Source organism: Glycine soja, chromosome 14, assembly GCF_004193775.1.
Source record: "Glycine soja cultivar W05 chromosome 14, ASM419377v2, whole genome shotgun sequence".
NCBI classification, from domain to species: Eukaryota; Viridiplantae; Streptophyta; class Magnoliopsida; order Fabales; family Fabaceae; genus Glycine; species Glycine soja.
The window spans coordinates 505075-523073 of NC_041015.1; the positions used below are offsets into that span (position 1 = coordinate 505075).

Genomic DNA, 17999 nt, shown 5'->3' on the forward strand with positions numbered 1-17999 from the left:
TGCACTTGTGCAAGCATTATTGTTAAGTCATCCCTTCAAGGATAATACGGGACACTTCCAAGTACCAACCAATTCCAAAGTGCTGTCACCTTGCTGTTTCATGTAGCTTTTGTTTTTCTTTTCATTTTACATTCCAAATGTCCCTGTATTGTGTTCTAATAAACTTTCCTTCAATCCTTTGCATTTGAGTAGATCAAGTAGCAGAAGAGCACTGCATCATCTTTCAGCAGAACATCTCGGTGTTAAGATCCAAGCAAGAGAGCACTGTCCTGTTAGTCTAAGTCTATCTACCATTTTGGTAAGCTGATCACATTTGATATCTTATGTAAACTATTCCTTCAAGAAGTTTTACGGTCTTAGACAAAAGATATTAAGGGTGAGCATGAAAATCCTTACTTTAGTTGAACACAAACATCATGCAAACAGTAGATCCACACTTTCCAATGCACAAAAATAGGAAGCAACCATATCTACGTTGAACATGGGCTTGCAAGTTTTCAACTGCAAACTGTTGGAAGTGCATTGGAAAGTGGGAAATGAGTAAAACAAACACACTCCACTAGACAATCTAAGCAACCATCAACACTCATCTTATTTCTAGTAACGTAATTAACTAAGGTCTTTGAGAAATATGATCAATCAGTAACTTGCTGTAATGACGAAAACCTAAAAAATAAGATCCAACAAGGATGTTCTCTCTAAGGTACAATTAAACAATCATGCTCAAAGCAGCTTAACACCAGCTTCCCTGAGAGAATCAATAACCGCTTTAACCTTACCATGATACTTCTGCTCTCTCTTCAAGTGAACAGAAACAGCAGGAATGTTCTTAAGCAAAAGGCGTTCTGCTAGTATCTTCCCAATCTTTGCAGCTGCAGCCACATCGCGACTAGTTTCCAAGCATGATCTCAACGCTTTCTCCTGCGAGCTTGCAGAAGAGGCTACAGTAGCAGTTGGGCTGTGAATCACCTGGGCACTCACATACTTATTGGTAAAATTCATCTTCAGAACATAAGGTTTGAGAAATTGTGTGATCCTGGGAGGCCTTACAGGGGGTGGGATAACCATATCTGTTTTACAATATAATTAAAAAAAGAACACTTTTTTTGTGTCAGTTTTGGCATATCACATAAAACTCAAGAAATTATCAACTCTCAGCGAAGCATTTCAATGAATCTACAAAATGTAAGTTCATTTCATGTTTAGTAAATGCAAATTTCAAAATATCAACTAAATATAAATTTCAACATTCAAAATGATGTAAAAATGCAAAATGACCGAGTATCTAATTGTATATTAAGAAACCCAAAAAGTGAAAGATGAGTTAAGTTAGAATTAATGGGCAAAGATGAAAAAAAGCGATTTGTTTCATTGGCAACTTTGATCAAACAGTTGAAAGGCAAATTGCTTGACTTAACGGGTTAAGGAAGGAAGAATGATAAGTATAAGAAATGGAAGGAGGCAGAGAGAGAAGGTGAAGGGAGGAAACATACATACCTGAGTTGAGCTGAATAAGATCCAAGGCGTATTCTATTCCTCCCAACTCCAATCCCTCTCCCTCTCCCTCTCGCTCTGCCCTCACAACCCACTTTGTCAAATAAATATTTACGACGCCGTCCTTCTAATATCTTGTTCTTTTTTTCCTGTCCTTTTTAATTTTTTGCTTTTAATTCTTAAACAAATATTTTACGTAACTTTGTTGTCCCTATATTACTCAATAATTAATTAAATAATATATTGATAAGATTAATTAAAATTTATCCAATAATTCGCACTTATTAACTTTTTTTTTACTTTAAATAATGTATAGTAATGTATTAACTTTTATTTATTAACTTATATATATATACATATACATATATATATATATATATATATATATATATATATTTACTTTTGGTACTTCTTTAATATACTAATGTGAGGATTAAAATCTTTTAAGACTGTATAATTGTAACAGTTCCGTGACTTCTATCCCCTTCAATTTATGTTTTGTATGGTAGTGATACACTAGGCCGAATTGTTCAATGTGGTTGTTTTAATCATCTATTATTTTTTAATTGGGAGACGAGTTGTTTGATTCTATTTGTATTTGCTTCTATTCCGGTTTGCCTTCTTTCCTTCAGGAAGAAAAAATGTTAGTTGATGATGAAATTTGTTGGTGCTGGTGCCGTTTTAGATGCTTTAACTTTTTAAATATGAGAGTGGAACCGTGTCTGAGTGGCTTTGTCTGATTTCTAGGAACAAAATTCGTTGATAGTGATAGTGATGTCCCATTGTCCCAGTAAGCATGCTTGAATTGGACAATTGAAGCTACTTTACTGAGACTGTAAAAATGATTTGCTTTTAAACAATCACCTAATTAATCAAGTTTTACCTGAATCAGGTTATTGATAAGTCATTCGGTTTTGACACTGTTGTTGAAGAGGCACAACGAACCATAAACTCTGCTCATGTGGAAGCAGAAAGCACTAAGAATGGTATCGGTATTGTCAAGTTAATGGGTCGTTACAGCGGTAAGTATCATTTATGTTATGTTAGTTTACAAGTTTAGTTTGTTGGTATAGAGTTGAAGAACGCTCAAGAATTGACGCAGCTTAGTGGTTAGTGGTTGTTGTATGTGTGTGTTTTATTTGATTGTTTGCTTCTCTTTATTTCTGTTGAGTTCTCCATGAAGTTTTTGCCAGTAAGTTGGATCATGAATTGAGAATATTTGTTGTTTGAGATCCTAATGTCTTTTTGAAGGTATCTTAACACATTTTGCTAGTGGTGAGAATTTGGGTAGTTTGCATCAGGCAATAGGTTCAGACTTCATTGGCACTGATGCTTAAAAAAATGATTTTAGTCAACACTCTGTATTATTCTTCTGCTGATACTGATATACTGAAATAGCTAACAAAGTGTATCCAAGAGATCTTGCACCCTTTCTTGCTCTTCACTGGTTTCTTGCCTTTTCCGTTCCGCATCCCTCTCCTCTTAATTATATATCTATACAGATAAACTATTCCACCTAATTATCTATACAAATTATTTTTAGAATTTTCTCACCATCTAAGCTGAAATCAATTATCTATATCCAGAATAATTTCTCAGATGAGGAAGACAGAATAATTTGCAGCCTTTATGCTATTATTGGAAGCAGGTATAATAGTTACTAGCATTTAATGCAAAAAACACTATCAGTATAGTGCTAGACAAATTACTTTTAGCTTTTTCTCACCAATCTAAGCTGAAATCAATTATCTATATCCAGAATAATTTCTCAAATGAGGAAGACAGAATAATTTGCAGCCTTTATGTTAATATTGGAAGCAGGTATAATAGTTACTAACATTTAATGCAAAAACACTATCGGTATAGTGCTGAACAAATTATTTTTTGCTTTTTCTCACCAATCTAAGCTGAAATTAATTATCTATATCTAATTAAGTCCTCATGCATGCCAAGTTGATCCAAGTCCAACACCAGCATCCGCTATGTCTAATTAAGATATTGAGTAAATAATTTTTTGTTCATGGGTTTGTTTCCTTTTTCTCATCACAAAAAACTACCTTCATTTCCATCATCTACCCTTCAACTAAAGTCACCGTTTTTACGATTACTTTACCTTTTAAGTTCTAACCAAATATTGATTCTTGCAATAGTTTTAATTCCGTTGTCAGGCTTGAGTTTATTAGTCACATGGTAAAACATACTGTTTCCAGGTTGTAGAAATCCTCAAATATCGGCCTTTGTGGTTTCGCGATTGTCAAGCTGTTGATGTTCTCAATGTGCTACCCACAACAAATAGTGGAACCATTGAGCTGCTTTATAAGGCATATTCAACTCATCTATTTTATGTTATGCCAGGGGTTTCAACGAGGCACTCAATGGGTTTACTGATGAGGGATGGAGCTCAAGTTATATTGCCCCTAGCACACACAATTGAGCATGAGGAGGTAATAAACTGGCCGGTACTAATTATGCAATAGAACTAATAGTTTTGCAATTCGACATTTACTAATTTCTATCTTCTTCGTGCTAGTTTTTGGAAGTCATTAAATTAGAAGGAATTGCTCATTCTCCTAAAGACACAATAACGCCTAGAGAAATGTTGCTTTTACAAGTTATTTTTTTTCCCTCTTGTTGCTTGCTCTATGCTTCACTCTTTCATAGAGGCCCGTTACTCAGTTTTCTTCTTCTGATTTATGTATATAGCTAGCACTAATATGTAGAAAGCTTGTTTTTTTACACTTATGTGGAATTTGGTTAAGGTCTTAGCATTCTTATTTTTTTTTCTTATCTCTATGTTTTGAATTAGTTAAGGAGTTTGTCATGAAAAACTTATACTCCTGATAAAAAAATATGCTTGCTTGTTTGGAATACTTATTAGAATTCACGATGTTCAGTTTCTTCTTTCTTTGATCTATGATGGGGGCGGGAAAAAACATTATATCCTCAAGCCTCTTGAATGCATGCATATAGCTTGCTAGTTTACTTCATTATTCATTGGATTCTTGCTGTTAGAATGGGGAACTTTGTTCATAACATTCTAATGGTTTCTAGGACACCTTTGTGACTTTCTTTCTTATAATTCATTTGTTTTTTTAAGGTAAGGTTTGGTGCTTCAATGCAAAGGATTATTTTGTTTGATAACATTATATTAGATTAGACTTGGTGCTTCAGAACTTAGACATTGTTTAATAACTTTTTTCTTTTTCCAAATCTCAATTATATATAGATCAATACGTATTATTATTATATTTTACTTGATATATATCAACATCAGGCTTCAGCTAATATTAGAGATTAAGTATAGTAATTGTGTTGAAGATATTACACAACCTGGATGAGGGTTGTTAATGCTTCCCTTTTTTTATTTTTCAGTATATGTCCACATCACATTTGTCCTGAAACAGTTTTTGCTTTATTTTCTATATGATATGTGGTTCATTCAGTTCCTGCTTTAACCAACACAAAGTAATTATATATCTTCAGTTAATTTAGTACTCCCTTCCATTTTATCATCACTCCAACAACATTATCATTTACTCATTTTCCAAGGGTCATTTATTCTTCCATTTTCCTAAACAAGGATTATTAGTTGTTACTTGGGTAGAAAAACATGGATTGTTCGTACTTTTTTTTTTGTAAAAGGGATTTAGTATCTGCAATTGGTAGCTCACGTGTGGTTATCATGGGTGACAACTTTTATATATATATATATATATATATATATATATATATATATATATATATATATATATATATATATATATATCACGATGGGTGTTAGTGGTAGATTTAGGATCCAGAGTCAGTGGGGACAGATTATTTATTTTTAAATAATTATTAATATTTATTTAAAATGCTCAACCGAATAAAGTGTAAAAGAAGCAACATATACAAAAATAAATTAATCAATCGGAGTAAAAAATTGACGACAATTGAAAAATTGAAAGCAGCAGGGAGTAAAAAATAACATTAGCTTTATCCTTATGTTTTTTCTAAAGCCAGGGGTGAAGTGCCCCCTTGCACCCCTTCAAGTAGCCTCGATCCGCCACGGTGTGCTCCAGAGATGTTTTAATATTCTATATCATTTTTTTATTTTCTCTTACTCTTTATACTTTCCTTTTGAAAACAACATATTCTTAATTTTTTATATACACATTAGATTTGTGTGAGCATGATATTACTTTCAACATCAATTTTTGAATCATTATCAAAAGTTGTCCACTTTTAATGATAATCAAAGTTTGATGTTAAAATTTTTCTAAAACTAATGTTAAATTTAAAATAAGTGCTTTTTTTAAAAAAAATTAAGTAGATAAAATTGTATTCCTAAACAAAATAAAAAACTATTTATTTTAAGTAAAAACAGTTTAGATAAGAAAAATAAAAAAAAATACTTATTTTATTAAAATAAATTTAAAATAAATTTAAACAAACTCACTTTTTAAGACGGGTGAAAAAGGATTTTTAAGTATTGGCATTTTACAGTTAGAAGTTTATCAGTTATAATTAGTTAGTGTTAACTAATGAATTGCCATTAATTAATAGTAACGAGCTCAAACCAAACAACTGCACGGACAAAATTACATTGATATAGAACTTTATTAGTCATAAGTTAGTGTTAGCTAATGAATTGCCATTAATAGTAACTAGCTCAAACCAGACAACTGCAAGGACAGAATTACATTGATATAGAACTTTATTAATTATAAGTTAGTGTTAGCAAATGAATTGCCATTAATAGTAACTAACTCAAACCAGACAATTGCACGGACAGAATTAATTACTTTGATATAGTAAAAGTTTGTTCACATTGTTAATGGTTTTGAAGCTTCCAGACTCAAGTATAGATAGAGTTCCACCAAATTTTGAAAACAACATTCATCGCTAAAGAGTACAAGAAAATAAAGTTTATCAATAACAACATGGACATGAAGTTGAATATTCCAGCAATTAATGTTTTATTCTTATTGCTAGCTATTTCTAGTACAACTCAATCGGTTGACATTAATATAAAAAAATTTGGCGGAGGTGCAGATATAACACAGGTAAAAAGTAGTTGAGTTCGCTAAAAAAAGGATTGAATATTCCACTGATTATTATTATTGCTATTGTGTTTGATTTGTAATTTCTATATATATGTTGTCCTCAAGGCTTTGACAAAAGCTTGGGAAGAGGCATGCGCAGCAACAAGTGCAAGCAAAATTGTGATTCCTGGTGGGTCATACAAGATGGAAGCAGTTGATTTAAAAGGTCCTTGCATGGCTCCCATTGAAATTCAGTTTGATGGCACACTTCAAGCACCGGCTGACCCGAATGCACTCGACGGGGCTGATGAATGGCTCAAAGTACAACATGTTAACTTTTTTACCTTATCAGGTAAAGGTGTTTTTGATGGTCAAGGTGCAACTGCTTGGAAACAAAATGATTGTGGAACTAACAAGAATTGCAAGAAACGTTCCAAGGTAATAAATGAACTATATAACTATATAGCCATTTCAATTAATCTCAAATTGCTAGTAGCACTAGCACTTCTACTAAATCATTCTAATGAGCTGAGTTTCTTGTAAACAGAATTTTGGTTTCAATTTCCTGAACAATTCTATGGTTCGGGACATAACTTCTAAGGATAGCAAAAACTTTCATGTAAATGTTTTAGGGTGCAATAACTTCACATTTGATGGTTTCCACGTCAGTGCTCCAAATACCAGTATCAACACTGACGGGATTCACATTGGAAGATCAACTGATGTGAAAATTCTTAACACCAACATTGCCACTGGAGATGACTGCGTCTCATTGGGAGATGGTAGCAAAAAAATAACTGTCCAGAATGTGAATTGTGGACCTGGTCATGGCATTAGTGTTGGAAGTCTTGGCAAGTACCCAGAAGAAGAGCCGGTAGAACAACTTTTAGTCAAGAATTGCACTTTGACAAATACAGATAATGGTGTGAGGATCAAGACTTGGCCTAGTTCTCCAGGAGCTTCTCCTATTACTGATATGCATTTTGAAGATATTACCATGGTTGATGTCATGAACCCAGTGATCATAGACCAAGAGTATTGTCCTTGGAATCAGTGCTCAAAACAGGTACTTATATGTTTAATCAGAAACGATTCTTAAATTTAAATGTCTTTATTCGTTACCCTCTTTAAAATCATACTGGAGCTGTTATTATTTAAATCACTAGTATTTTAGTCTTGATTGAATATGCACTACCGTGAGATTTCTTATACCTTGTTTTTGTCTATTTTGTGCATGCTTGCAATGGCTTAGGCTCCATCAAAAATAAAGATAAGCAAGGTTACCTTCAAGAATATTCAGGGCACTTCAAAAACCAAGGAAGGAGTGACTCTTATATGTAGCAAGGGTGTACCATGTGAGGATGTGGAACTAAATAACGTTGCTCTTACATTCAATGGAGCTCCAATAGTTGCTAAATGTGCTAATGTCAAGCCCATAGTTACAGGAAAAGCTCCTGCTTGCACATGTACAGCTTAAGAGACTTGGGTTGACACATTCTCCTTGACCAGATTTTTCTTTTGTAGATATGTAAGGTGAGGATGAGGACTATTTGAAGTCTATAGTGAATAAGCATTTGTATATACTTACGTTGTCAATGTCTAAGGGCATTTATTCAATACGAAAGCCTTGTGCAAGAGCATATATAAGATTGACTTTCTATTTACTAAAGAAAAGTTCTCATGCCGGTCACAATTGCTAGCTAGAAGCTACGAGGCTTTCCTGACTGTCTCCGCATATAGTATATTCTATATAACACTATTATTTATATTAGAATAAGAGTATATATTTATGTACAAAAATAAGAGAGAATATTTATATAAATATGCTTGAAAGTTTATAATATATTTCAAAACAAATTTTACAATGCGTTCAGGTCAAATTATATTTGAGAAATGTTATGCCAACTTCAAAATAAGGTTACTTTATTACCGAATGATAATGAGACTTGTTGAAGATGAAGAAGAATTATCAACAATCAATCACTTATCGTTATCTGTTAAGGTTTAAATGAAATCATGTTTGAGTGGGTGTTCAATACATACACCTCCCAAGAAGTCTATTAGGAGATTTTAATGTCGGATCGACCTCCCTAAAGTTGTTAATAAGGTACAGAAGATGCCCTACAAGCTCTACATGGAGAATCTTAACCTGTGTATGAAGGAGTCCTGGTCAATCTCGTATTTGGGCAATAGGGTGATGGAGACAGGTGTGAGCCAAATGAAGCGATATGGAGAAAAAGGTAAAATGTGTTCATGTGGTAGAGAAGATCCTTTGTTCTTTAATTACATAATTTAATTATGTAGTTAGTTCAATTGAAGAGACATGATTTAGATATGATGTATGTAGATGGACTAATCGATGGGTTCACTTTAAACATATGAAGAAAAGTTGAAGAGAAGACATGATGACATTTTGAAGAAAGGGTCAAAACTTCTTTGACAGAAAATGAAGCAAAAGAAATAAAAAAAGAACATGGTCGCAAAAGACGATGTGAACATGACCAAAGAAAACTAAAAAGATCATGACAATCTATTTATAAATACATAAATTCTAAGACATGGGTTATGACAACGCCATCTCATATTTTAAGAAATCATTTACTCTTCCATTTCAGCTTTTTTGCCTACGTGACATATATACTCTTCTCATTTCATCATCTGCTAAACACTCTTTAACAACATAAACAAATTCAATTCATTTCATCAGTTACTAAAATGTAATTAAATTTTTTTCATATCAGTCTCTGACGCAAGAAGTTTAAAGTTCAAAATAAATGTTATTTATCAGTTACTGAGCAATCATTAAATAATTTCATATCATTCTCAAGTGAAAATTAATATAATTAGCATTTGTTGCGACATACTCATCACTAATGGTTATCATCACAAAAGGCAGGCGTGATATCAGTATTTGTGGTTTCAGGTGAGTAACACCACCTCTCTCTGACCTATACTACGGCCACTTTAGACTAAAATCTGTAAAGGAGTAACAACCACCCTTTTCCTCTGCTTCTTTCAGATTTTTCTTTTTATTTTTTATTTTATCAAGGACATGTTTGCTCATCAAGTACATCTTTAGGTTTCTTCGGCTAAAGCTACTTTTTCTGTTATTTAACGTGTTCATCTTGCTTAATTGCTCCTGGGAACATATTAAAACAATTTATACATTAGGGAACATATAAAAACAGGATGTACACAAATTCAGTTTCATACAAGGCTTGAACAAAGAAAATGTGATGTAGAGTTTATTCTAAGTTTAGTACCTCCATCTGCCTCTCTTTATTTCAGTTCAGAACAGAAAGAACTTTTGATTATGACATCTGAATATAACCATTTGCTTCAGCAAGAATTGAAGCTCTATTTGTGTGCCAAAATTTAGGGAATTAGATACTAGCTAGGCTAAATAAATAAGCAAATGAATTTGGTCAGTTATTGGCTTTGTTGAGAAATGGTTGCAATTGGTTGGGAAATGTTCCTAATTTAGAGGAATAAGATGATTTATTTTTTTTATGAAAATAATAATAAAGTGCGCAACATGATGAAGAATGGTCTTTTATTATTATTTCAATTTGAACCTAAGTTGTTAATAATAAAAATAAGAAGAAGAAATTAGTACGTACATTGAGAGCGAATGCAGGGATGCGTCAGGTTTGCACAAACAGATCGTCTCTTGTTAGTTTCTATTTAATTTATCAGTATTTTGTGAACAACTCACCTTGGTTTTCTCATTCCCAAAATATATAACCGTTTCACACATTGTACGCACATACATAAAAATAAATTACACAAACGTAGGTCTTCCCTTCCCTAATCTCATTTGACATTATGTAAATGCAAAACCCTAACAACATCGCAATTAATCCAGAGAGATGAAGAAAGCTCTTTTCAAGCCAAAGCCCAAAACACCAGTGGAGCTCGTGCGCCACGCCCGGGAACTCATCATCTTTCTCGACTCCAAAACATGCACTCGTGAAAGTAAACGCGAAGAGAAGGTAAATTAATGTCTTCCTTCCATCACATAATTAAAATTACGTACCTTGTTTTACCTGCCTATGCATTCATAATTAAGTCTAAGATTCTTTTTTTGAAAGACAAATTTTATTGAAATAAAAAAATTTGACGCACAAGATATGTTCCAAATTATCAAACAGAGGACACAAGAAATTCTAGACATACCCCCCCTGATACAATGCCTCCAACAAAGAATTAATACCCCATCAAGCACAAAGTTTTAAATAGCGGTCCGCAATCGCAATTGAAGCCGTAACGTCAAGGTATTTTAAATCTTCGCAACCGCATCATGACCCTAATTGTGGTCACATCAGTGACATTTTCTTGCAATATGAAAGTTTTTGGCTCACCCCAATAATAATGACCACAGTTTAAAACCATGATCACAACAGAAAATGCTTCAGGGACATCTTATTTATCAAATTATGCAGCCTGAAAATAAAAATAAAACACCAGAAGCTTTGCTCAGAATTAATACCCTAATGTATATACCACTGCCGCTGCTATATCATACTTGGAAAGCCTCACACCAGATACCCAAACTCTTTTCACGCTTCAGCACCAACATAACATGCACGTACAACTTTTGAAAAAACTGATATTTGATACTTTTTAAAATTACATCAGTTTCGTCACTTTTTTAATATCGTGAAAATCCACAAATAAATAAATATGGTTGATTTGATTACAATTATGATTGCATTGTAGTTGTAGACATTAAAAAATTAAATTAAACGTTGACGTTGCAATCAAAATCTTGGTTGCATTACTATATTTTTTTTATGCCATGCATTACTATATTTTAAAACGTTGATTAAATCATATATATATATATATATAAAATGCGCGTTGCAGCTATCAGACCTAAGCAAAACGGTACTGGAGATAAGAACTGTTCTTTATGGAAACGGAGAATTAGAGCCAAATGCTGAGGCGTGTTCTCAGATCACACGAGAGTTTTTCAAAGATGACACATTTCGCCTTTTCATTCTCTATCTGTCAAATCTTAATCTCGGGGTAGCCATTTCTATATTTCACCGTCTGTTACATTATGTTTTTTTAATTTCTCTTTCTAGCATATTTAAGAATTAATATATATATATATATATATATATATATATATATATATATATATATATATATATATATATATATATATATATATATATATGTTTGTAGGCACGCCAAGATGCGACCCACGTGATTGCAAATTTGCAAAGGCAGCGAATTAATTCGCAACTAATTGCTTCTCAGTACCTGGAAAAAAATCTAGATCTTGTGGACATGCTCATAGACGGGTATGAATATTTATGCGATATTCCACATTGAATTTTCAAATTTTATTTCATAGTTTCAGTACTGTGCTGGATAAATGGTTAATGAAGGTTGACTTAATTAGTTATGAGAAAGAGGGTGACATTGCTTTGTCGTATGGTGCGGTTGCAAGGGAGTGCATACGCCACCAGAGCGTAGCAAGGTACGCAATTCCAATCATCGACCTCTTAATTAATTAATCATGCAATTTATTGAGTTATATATCCAACATGAATGCTTGTGTGAGGATCATAATTCTCAATTGTTAACTTTCGGAGATTAAAAAAAAATGTAGCCAAGCATCTTGCATGGCTGACTTTGGAATTTTACTTTCTTGTTCCTCTTTTTTAAATTCTGACTAGCTTAATTTATGGTTTTTAGGCATATTTTGGAATCAGAGCACATGAAGAAGTTTTTTGACTATATTCAGCTACCAAATTTTGAAATAGCATCAGATGCTGTTGCAACTTTTAAAGTATGCTAATTATGATGCTATGTCTTTTAATTTTCATTCACAAATCTAAGCCTAATTCTCATTATTTACATGTTCTTCATTTTACTTGCATTGCGAGAAAGTCCCAAAATATATTTCTGGTTTATCACATACATATCTACGTTTGTTATATTCTATATTCTATAATGGACAATGGAGCAAAAGGCATAAAGGATACTGCTTTTTTTTCGCATTTTCCGAGAGAAAATGAAATACGTGATGAAAAAAATATAAAAAAGAAAGAAAGAAATAGAAGTTGTAAAAGAAATTTAAGAGAAACTATCATCCATAATATATATATTTTTATCTTGCATCTTCTTATTTAATTTTCCTTTGTTTTATGCGACATCCAAACAAATAATATCCTTAAACTATCCAGGATTAATTATATTGATTTGAATGTATGTATGCGAAGAACTCTTTGTATTTGGGAATGTGTTTTATGATAATTATTTTGTATAAATAGGTTTGGACGGCTAAAACTGATATCACATTTAAAATTTCTAATTAACTAAAATGTTTTTTTTATATCAACAAATCCTAATTTTTTAGTTTTGTTAGAAATGTCAATTTCAAACTTACAACTTCTTCTTCTCTCCTTCTTCCTTCAGCGTTAAGTTTTTCCTTTTCAAAAAATAAAAAGTCATCCTTATATCTCCCTAATTAACTAAAATTTGTCATATCATGTGTTGATATAATAAAGTTCTAGGTACTACTATTTTGCTGTTACAGCAAATTCATTAGCATGAAATTAAGCTAATCCATTCCCTGACTGATGTACACAGGAGTTATTGACAAGGCACAAATCTACAGTTGCTGAATTTCTTTCTAAAAATTATGACTGGGTAAGTACGCCAAAGTCTACTTAGTATATATTTATGTCATGCACAAGGTACATGTATTTATCCTCTGTAAATTAGAGAATGTAAAAGCAATCAAGGCTGTAGAAGAGGGAAAGAATTTTCCCCTATCATTGTTTTATCTTCCAACATGCATGTTTGTAAAAGTTTAAATTAGACAATTTAATTTGGTTTCCAAAGATTTCAGTTGTCTTTAGTTGGTGGCTTCCTCGGTGGAATGTAAGGTTTCGCACCTTATATATAATTGATGTCAACATGCGCGATGAGGCAGATATATGAACCAAAAACTTATTCACATTGGAGTCAATTATTTGAATAAAAAAAGTCATAGCATCTTTCACATTCCTCAAATTTATTGTAACATAAGTAATTTGGTTGTTTTCATACAATATAGCTTTTTAAGTTTTTTATTTTTATCAATATTTTAAGATATTATCAGCTAAAACGTTTTACTGTGCTTGTCAGTTCTTCAAAGAGTACAACTCTCAATTGCTTGAATCCACCAGTTATTTTACTAGACGGTACGCTATCAAGGTATAAATAATTTAATCTGTGGTAGATTCCTTTAAGTCTCAAATTCATTTTAACATCAATTGTCCATTTTAACTGCTTGCATTAGTCACAATTTTTTATCCATTTCCCCATTGTAATCAAATTAATATGTTACAGTTATTGGGGGATATGTTATTGGATCGCTCGAATGCTGCTGTAATGGTCCAGTATGTGAGCTCGTTCGATAATATGAGGATCCTCATGAATCTCTTAAGAGTATATATGCATTCTCCTTTACTCAAATTTTTCAGAATTGCAAATACATGAAATAAAAGTACTTATTAATTTGTTCACCCCCCAATTTGCAGGATTCAAATAAGACAATTAAATTGGACTCCTTCCACGTTTTCAAGGTGTATATTGAAATGGAGCAAGCATATATTTTTTAATAGATTCTTTTAAACTGAATGTTCTTAGTTTAAATTTAATTATTTTAATTGACAGCTATTTGTTGCAAATCAAAATAAGCCTCCTGAGATTGTCAGCATCCTTGTTACAAACAAACATAAGCTTTTGCAATTTTTGGACAACTTTAATAGCGACAAAGGTATAAAGTTGTTGCTTCACTTCTAGTGTATAAAATTTCTAATTTTTTAATTGGTCGCATGAGTTAACTCTATCCTTCCTTAACTTTTCAGCGGACGAGCATTTTCAAGCAGATAAACAACAAGTAATAAATGAGATAATAACTCTTGAACAAGAGGATCGTCCATGCACATCTTTGGACAATTGTGAAGTTCCATGTTGAATACTTACTGTCCGGATTTTTAATCATCTTTCAATTTCTCCAAGTCACACTTTGCTACGTCAAGTCACTTGTGTTTCTTTTTTTTTTTTCACATGCCATTCTCAATGGGAAGAATCAAATATACTTCACTGTGAATAGAAGATACAACGAATCTTGATTAACTTATTATTTGAATTATTTTTTTTTTAACTTTAATTTCTGTTATATTTATACTCCACTTTTGTATAAGTCAAGAACCTTTCCCCACCAATAATTTCTATAGCCTCATTATCCGTCACGGCTGGCAAGAAAAGCATCCCAGCAGCAATCAATTCTGGACTGAGCATGAAGCGGATTTCCTCCTATATCAGACATTTACAAGCAAATTTATTGAACATCAATAGGCTAAAACCAAATGTTCACGTGACAAATATCTCAACATACAAAATCTACAAAATGTACACAAGACTGCATGCATATGCTTATATCAGGAACTATGGTATAAAAGCTATCATACATACCTAGGTATAATGGATGGAAACAAAAAACATATTATACCTCTGTAGTCCCCATGCCATGGACATCTCCCCCAAGCTATTTACTTGCAAAATATACTTCAACGGCTACACTTGATTGATTTTCCATGTGCCCTGAATTGAGAAGCTATTACAATGCCCAAGTATTAACTATTAAAAACCAAATGAATCATTTAAAAAAAAAAACTGAAAGAAATTAGTTTTGCCTTCAATTGAAAATAAATTTCCTTCATTTACCAAAACATTGCATAGAGGTGTACGAGAAGCGCCCCAAAGCTCAGCCTCGGGATGACCAATATTAGAGTAATTTTTGTAGGGAAATACTCTTCGCTCAAAGGAGACAATGCCCTAAGGCATATCAGAACTTATCCTTTGAAAATAGTGAAGGATGCACAAAATCTTATCTTGCAGTTTTTCATTCATATGATCATATATACACACTCCTGAAAATTAAGAAAAACCTTGGAATATTGCAAGAGAATAATAATAATTCAATCCAATATTATCTTTAACTATATTCTTGTTTAATATAATATCTTTATATACTCATCGATATATATATATATATATATATATATATATATATATATATATATATATATATAGCAGAGCGCATTCCAATCATCTGTTAATTAATTTCTTAATTAATTAATCAAGATATATGTAGCAAAGGATCATGCATGCATGGCTGACTTTGAAATTTTACTTTCCTTGTTCCTCTTCCAAATTCTGCCTATCTTAATTTTTTTATTTTTTTTAATTTAGGCATGTTTTGGAATCGGAGAACATGAAGAAGTTTTTGGACTATCTTCAGCTACCAAATTTTGAAATGGCAACTTTTAAAGTATGCTAATTAATTATGATACTATATCTTTTTTTGTCAGCAAAAAATATTTTCATTAATACAGAAGATATCAGTGGTACCCATGTGATTACAATCTCTTATTCAAATTAAAGAAAACAAAATAGAACTCTTATAGTAGAACCAATCCCTTTATAGAAGAGTCAATGACGTATCTAATTAGACAATTATTATTACTTTATGAATGTACTACTCCATATGACTATTTGCAACCTAAACTATTGATTAAAGGCACTGAATGCAAGCCAGAACATTTTGATTGTCATTGGTGCCTTGAGGAGAAAAATGACTCACCATGTTTTACCTCAAGTCATGCTCATGATTTATAAATGACTTCTTCCATCACAATATCAAAATCCAACTAAAATTGTTGAAAGAAGATTTTATTTCTATGACTCCACAAAGACCATACACGGCACATCATACAGACAACCAAATAGTATTCTTTTTAGCATTAAACCAAGTGCATTGAAATCCATGAAAATCTAAGCCTAATTCTCATTATTTATTTTTTCTTAATTTTACTTGCATTGCAAGAAAGGCCCAAGATATATCTCTAGTATATATTGCAGACATATCTACGTTTGGTATATTCTATAATGAACAATGGAGCAAAAGGTATAAAGGATAGATAATGCTTTTTTTTTAATTACCACCTAAGAGAAAATGAAATATGTGATGAAAAAAGAAATACATAAACAAAGAGAAAGAGAAGATGTAAAAGAAATTAATGTAAGAGAAAGTATCATCAATAACATATTTCTATTTTCAATCTTCTAAAATGTTGTCATATCATCATCTGTTGCTAATATAGTTCTGGGTACCACTATTTTGCTCTTACTAGCAAATTCATTAACATGAAATTAAGTATTGGGGTTAAGAGCAAGACGTTTTAATAAATAGCCCTCAAATATTTACCAACAGACTATTTTTACTTTTTTTATAACTATGAAATGTTATATATACTTGATAACCCTTTTACAGTACAAGAATATAATATTCTAGGAACGGTAATCTCAATTTTATTCTTATTTAAAAACTTGTTTTTAAAATAATTTTTTTGTTGTCTATAATTAATCAATGGGTTTTCAGCCTAACGATTAAAAGTTTGTAGCTATATTTACATTACATTTTAGTTAAACATATAATTTAGTCTCTTTACAACGTATTCTCAATTTAGTCCCTTACCCATCAACGTATTAAATCGGTCTTAATACATACAAACTATCAGTTTAGTCCTTTGTTGTCATGATAATATATCTGTAATGATTTATGTGTTCTTAATTTGATTCCAATCTATAAATCACATTTTTAATTTGATTCTTATACATGCAACGCATTCTTAATTTTTAGTCTCTATACTATAGAGATCATTAAACAAATTAAGAATACCGAATGCGCTATAGGAGAAATTAAAGGATTAGATTAAAAATACACTATATATGGGGGTTCAAATTAAGAATGCCTAAGCATTTTAACTGTCAACATAGGACAATTAAAGATGGTGTTATGACGACGGTGACATAAACCAAACCAATAACATTTACACGCAGAAGACCAAATTGAAAATCTGTAATATATATGTTTAACCTTACAATTTTGTTCTCGTAGTTTGGGATTCAAATTATGGACATAATTAAAGGACGAGTAAAACACAAATTTCATTTGTTTAAAAACAAAATGGACGGGTAAAATTTCTGAAGTAGAATGATTATGGCATAGCTTCAAAGCCAAGCACAATATGCAAACATCAACCTTCGTATCTCGTGAAGACAATGACTATAATCAAAAGGAGTAGCCGCACTCGATCGACATAATAATATCTCGTTTGATATACTATATTGCCCTCTACTCCCACCGCTAGATACAAATTTTAAAACCCGATCACATTGTCCCATTTCTACCAAACGCACATACACCTTGTCTTTCCTTCAAAGTCAAGCATCAAACTACATACTATTTCCCACGTCAAAGAAAGAAAGCACTAACGATTTTCACTTATTACGAGCTCAAAATCCATAATGACAGCTAGCAAAAATTGGTTAGTACAAAATAAAGACATAAGCATGATTCTTACTGTCAATACCAGAATTTTATTTGTAGATAATTTGTAAGTAAACGTAAAA

General features: G+C 31.9%; 3 protein-coding genes across 6 annotated transcripts; 2 read left to right on the forward strand and 1 right to left on the reverse strand.

The window, feature by feature from the left end:
* Positions 1-560: 560 nt before the first annotated feature.
* LOC114383693 (50S ribosomal protein L18-like) lies at positions 561-1633 on the reverse strand. Of its 2 annotated transcripts, none has more exons than XM_028343416.1 (2): positions 1498-1633; positions 561-1070 (listed from the first exon to the last, which is right to left on the reverse strand). In XM_028343416.1, exon 2 carries the CDS (start codon positions 1066-1068, stop codon positions 724-726), a length of 345 nt encoding a protein of 114 aa, XP_028199217.1. In that variant the 5' UTR covers positions 1069-1070; positions 1498-1633; the 3' UTR covers positions 561-723. The 2 variants fall into 2 exon arrangements, with proteins under 2 accessions (XP_028199217.1, XP_028199218.1); XM_028343417.1 differs by having other exon boundaries at positions 1494-1598.
* Positions 1634-2008: 375 nt separating this feature from the next.
* LOC114384482 (polygalacturonase-like) lies at positions 2009-8165 on the forward strand. Of its 3 annotated transcripts, none has more exons than XM_028344154.1 (6): positions 2009-2284; positions 2387-2516; positions 3705-3938; positions 6645-6956; positions 7066-7584; positions 7771-8165. In XM_028344154.1, the coding sequence occupies exons 3-6, from the start codon at positions 3843-3845 to the stop codon at positions 7993-7995; spliced, it is 1152 nt and encodes a 383-aa protein (XP_028199955.1). In that variant the 5' UTR covers positions 2009-2284; positions 2387-2516; positions 3705-3842; the 3' UTR covers positions 7996-8165. The 3 variants fall into 3 exon arrangements, with proteins under 3 accessions (XP_028199955.1, XP_028199954.1, XP_028199953.1); XM_028344153.1 differs by having other exon boundaries at positions 3850-3938; XM_028344152.1 differs by lacking the exons at positions 2009-2284; positions 2387-2516; positions 3705-3938 and adding an exon at positions 5974-6539.
* Positions 8166-10345: 2180 nt separating this feature from the next.
* Positions 10346-14631, forward strand: LOC114383494 (putative MO25-like protein At5g47540). The gene is made up of 11 exons (XM_028343173.1): positions 10346-10510; positions 11385-11546; positions 11709-11827; positions 11929-12006; positions 12225-12318; positions 13122-13181; positions 13662-13730; positions 13866-13964; positions 14057-14101; positions 14193-14295; positions 14387-14631. The coding sequence occupies exons 1-11, from the start codon at positions 10388-10390 to the stop codon at positions 14494-14496; spliced, it is 1062 nt and encodes a 353-aa protein (XP_028198974.1). The 5' UTR covers positions 10346-10387; the 3' UTR covers positions 14497-14631.
* Positions 14632-17999: the final 3368 nt, after the last annotated feature.